The sequence below is a fragment of the Rhagoletis pomonella genome, unplaced genomic scaffold, assembly GCF_013731165.1.
Source record: "Rhagoletis pomonella isolate Grant_MI unplaced genomic scaffold, Rhpom_1.0 Rhpom_scaffold_00003, whole genome shotgun sequence".
NCBI classification, from domain to species: Eukaryota; Metazoa; Arthropoda; class Insecta; order Diptera; family Tephritidae; genus Rhagoletis; species Rhagoletis pomonella.
Genome location: NW_023458557.1, coordinates 41,681,425 through 41,683,773, shown reverse-complemented (window position 1 = coordinate 41,683,773; position 2,349 = coordinate 41,681,425). Strand labels below are relative to the sequence as shown.

General features: G+C 32.2%; 1 protein-coding gene across 3 annotated transcripts in view; it reads left to right on the top strand.

Annotated features, from left to right (window-relative positions):
- LOC118735215 (tyrosine-protein kinase Dnt) overlaps window positions 1-2,349 on the top strand; it is a 548,279-nt gene that overhangs the window by 20,224 nt on the left and 525,706 nt on the right. For 2 of the 3 annotated variants that reach the window (XM_036464864.1, XM_036464862.1), the window contains exon 2: window positions 1,044-1,211. In XM_036464864.1, coding sequence (XP_036320757.1) covers window positions 1,079-1,211 — 133 coding nt within the window. In that variant the 5' untranslated portion in view covers window positions 1,044-1,078. Of the gene's footprint in view, window positions 1-976; window positions 1,212-2,349 lie in introns of all 3 variants that reach the window. The other variant, XM_036464863.1, reaches the window with a different exon arrangement.

Sequence of the window (2,349 nt, the reverse complement as noted above, 5' to 3'; positions counted from 1 at the left end):
AAAAAAAATAATCTTTTTCGTGTTTGTATAATTGTTATAAGGCCATAAAATAACAAAAACAAATAACTTAAGGACGAGCACACCTAAAAGTTAAACATTCTAAAAATAGAATTATTAACAAAAACCAACAAAACCAACAACCACATGATCAAGTGTAAATCGTAGCGGAATAGCTGCGCTTGATTGTGTTGGCTTAGCAAATGAAAAAGTGAGGAAAAAGCAACGATAATTTACAAGGCTAGCTTAGCACAGTGCGTAGGCAACTGGCTGAGTCAGTGGGATCGTCGGTTCGAATCCTACTGAAAGAAGTCTGATGAGGAAATGTGGTGATTTCCGAAATAGCTATCACTTCTACCATTTTCTCAAATTATTGTTGCTTTTCCACAATAAGTTTTTCATTAAAAACGGCCTCGAACTCAATAAAAATTGTTGAAAATAATCTTTTTCGATAGATTGTCACAATACTTATGTAAAATATTTTTCTTCATGTACAAACATACATATCGTCGTTTAAAGTACAAAACCGCGTATCAATAAAATGCAAAACCGCGTATGTGAATTATGTAAAATATTTTCTAGTAAAAACACTCATGTTTTAAAATGGTTCTCTTTTTGATAAAGCAATCGCATTTCTGGCTAGTATATTTCAGGACGAATGGATAAGCATTGAGTCAAGAGCTTATGTGGGCAAATCCAATTTTTGGCAGCAAATGTCAGTTACGCGGTTTTGCAGAATATGTATGAATGCGAATTACATGATTTTTCGGTTATTGACAATAATAAAAAGCAAAGGTATGAAACCAAATGGCATTTTTTTAAGTTTTTTCCAACTTGATACTTAAATAAAAATTTGTGATACATTTGATTCATTTTTTATCTCTTTTACGATATATTTTTTCATGACGTCGCGGCAACACTGGTTATCAATACATAATTGTTGTTGCCGATTGCTTTCGTATTTGAAATGTGCTTGTAGTCTTTTCATATACTACTGCCTTATTTGCCGCGTTCTCTAATATTTATAAGCATATTAAAAATTAAAGAAACCATCTTCGGCCAGGAGTAAAGTTTTCACAAAATGGCAAAAAAAATTTACGAATATTCTATAATCTGGCTACTGAACTTTGGATGCTGGCTGCTACTTCTGTGCTGTAATGTTCAGTCCCATCTGAATGTGTATCTGAATCCACAGGAGGTGATGCGGTTATTAGGTGAGTACATTAATCCAAGTAGAAGTACCGGGAAAGTTTTCCTTAAAATCTGTGCAAAAATGAAAAAACGAAAAATGAGGGCGGGTAGAGGAGCTTTTTCTGATTCTAAAAGTGAAGACCCCACCTAGCGGAGGCTTATAGTTATTAAGTAATTTGTTGTTAAAGTTGCCAAATTCACCATACAAATTTCATCGATCACATACAAGGGTTGTAAACGAACATGATGCAATAATACAAGGTGTTATTGGTTGGCAACTTCTCGCTCTAATTCCGCCATATTCAAGTTAGCACTACATTTTTCGAAATTGGAAAAGTTTACTACAGCATTAATTGTAGTGTTTTTGTTGTAAATTTGTTGTGGAAAGAAAAAAATTGTAGCTCTCAGTTTTTAAAAAATATGGTATGTAGTGCTAACTTGACACCATACACCTAGTCGATAGAATTGAGATATCCAATATGTTACTATGCCATAAATTGTAGCTTTTAACTCTAAAATTTGTTGTGAAAAGAAAAAATTTGTAGCTTTCGTTTTTCTGGAAAAAATTGAGTTGACCCTTTTTCGAACAAAATTTAGTATGTAGTGCTAACTTGACACCATGTACCATTGACGACAGAATTGAGATATTGAAAAGGTTACAACGGCATTAATTGTAGCTTTTTTGTTTTAAATTTGTTATGGAAAGAAAAAATTTGTAGCTTTCGTTTTTTAAGAAAAAATGATATGTAGCGCTAACTTGACACCATACACCTAGTCGATAGAATTGAGATATCCAATATGTTACTATGCCATTAATTGTAGCTTTTAACTTTAAAATTTGTTGTGAAAAGAAAAAATTTTTAGCTTTCGTTTTTCTAGAAAAAATTGAGTTGACCCTTTTTCGAACAAAATTTAGTATGTAGTGCTAACTTGACACCATGCACCATTGACGACAGAATTGAGATATTGAAAAGGTTAAACGGCATTAATTGTAGCTTTTTTGTTGTAAATTTTGTTATGGAAAGGAAAAATTTGTAGCTTTCGGTTTTTAAGAAAAAAATGGCATGTAGTGCTAACTTGACACCATACACCTAGATGATAGAATTGAGATATCCAATATGTTACTATGCCATTAATTGTAGCTTTTAACTTTAAAATTTG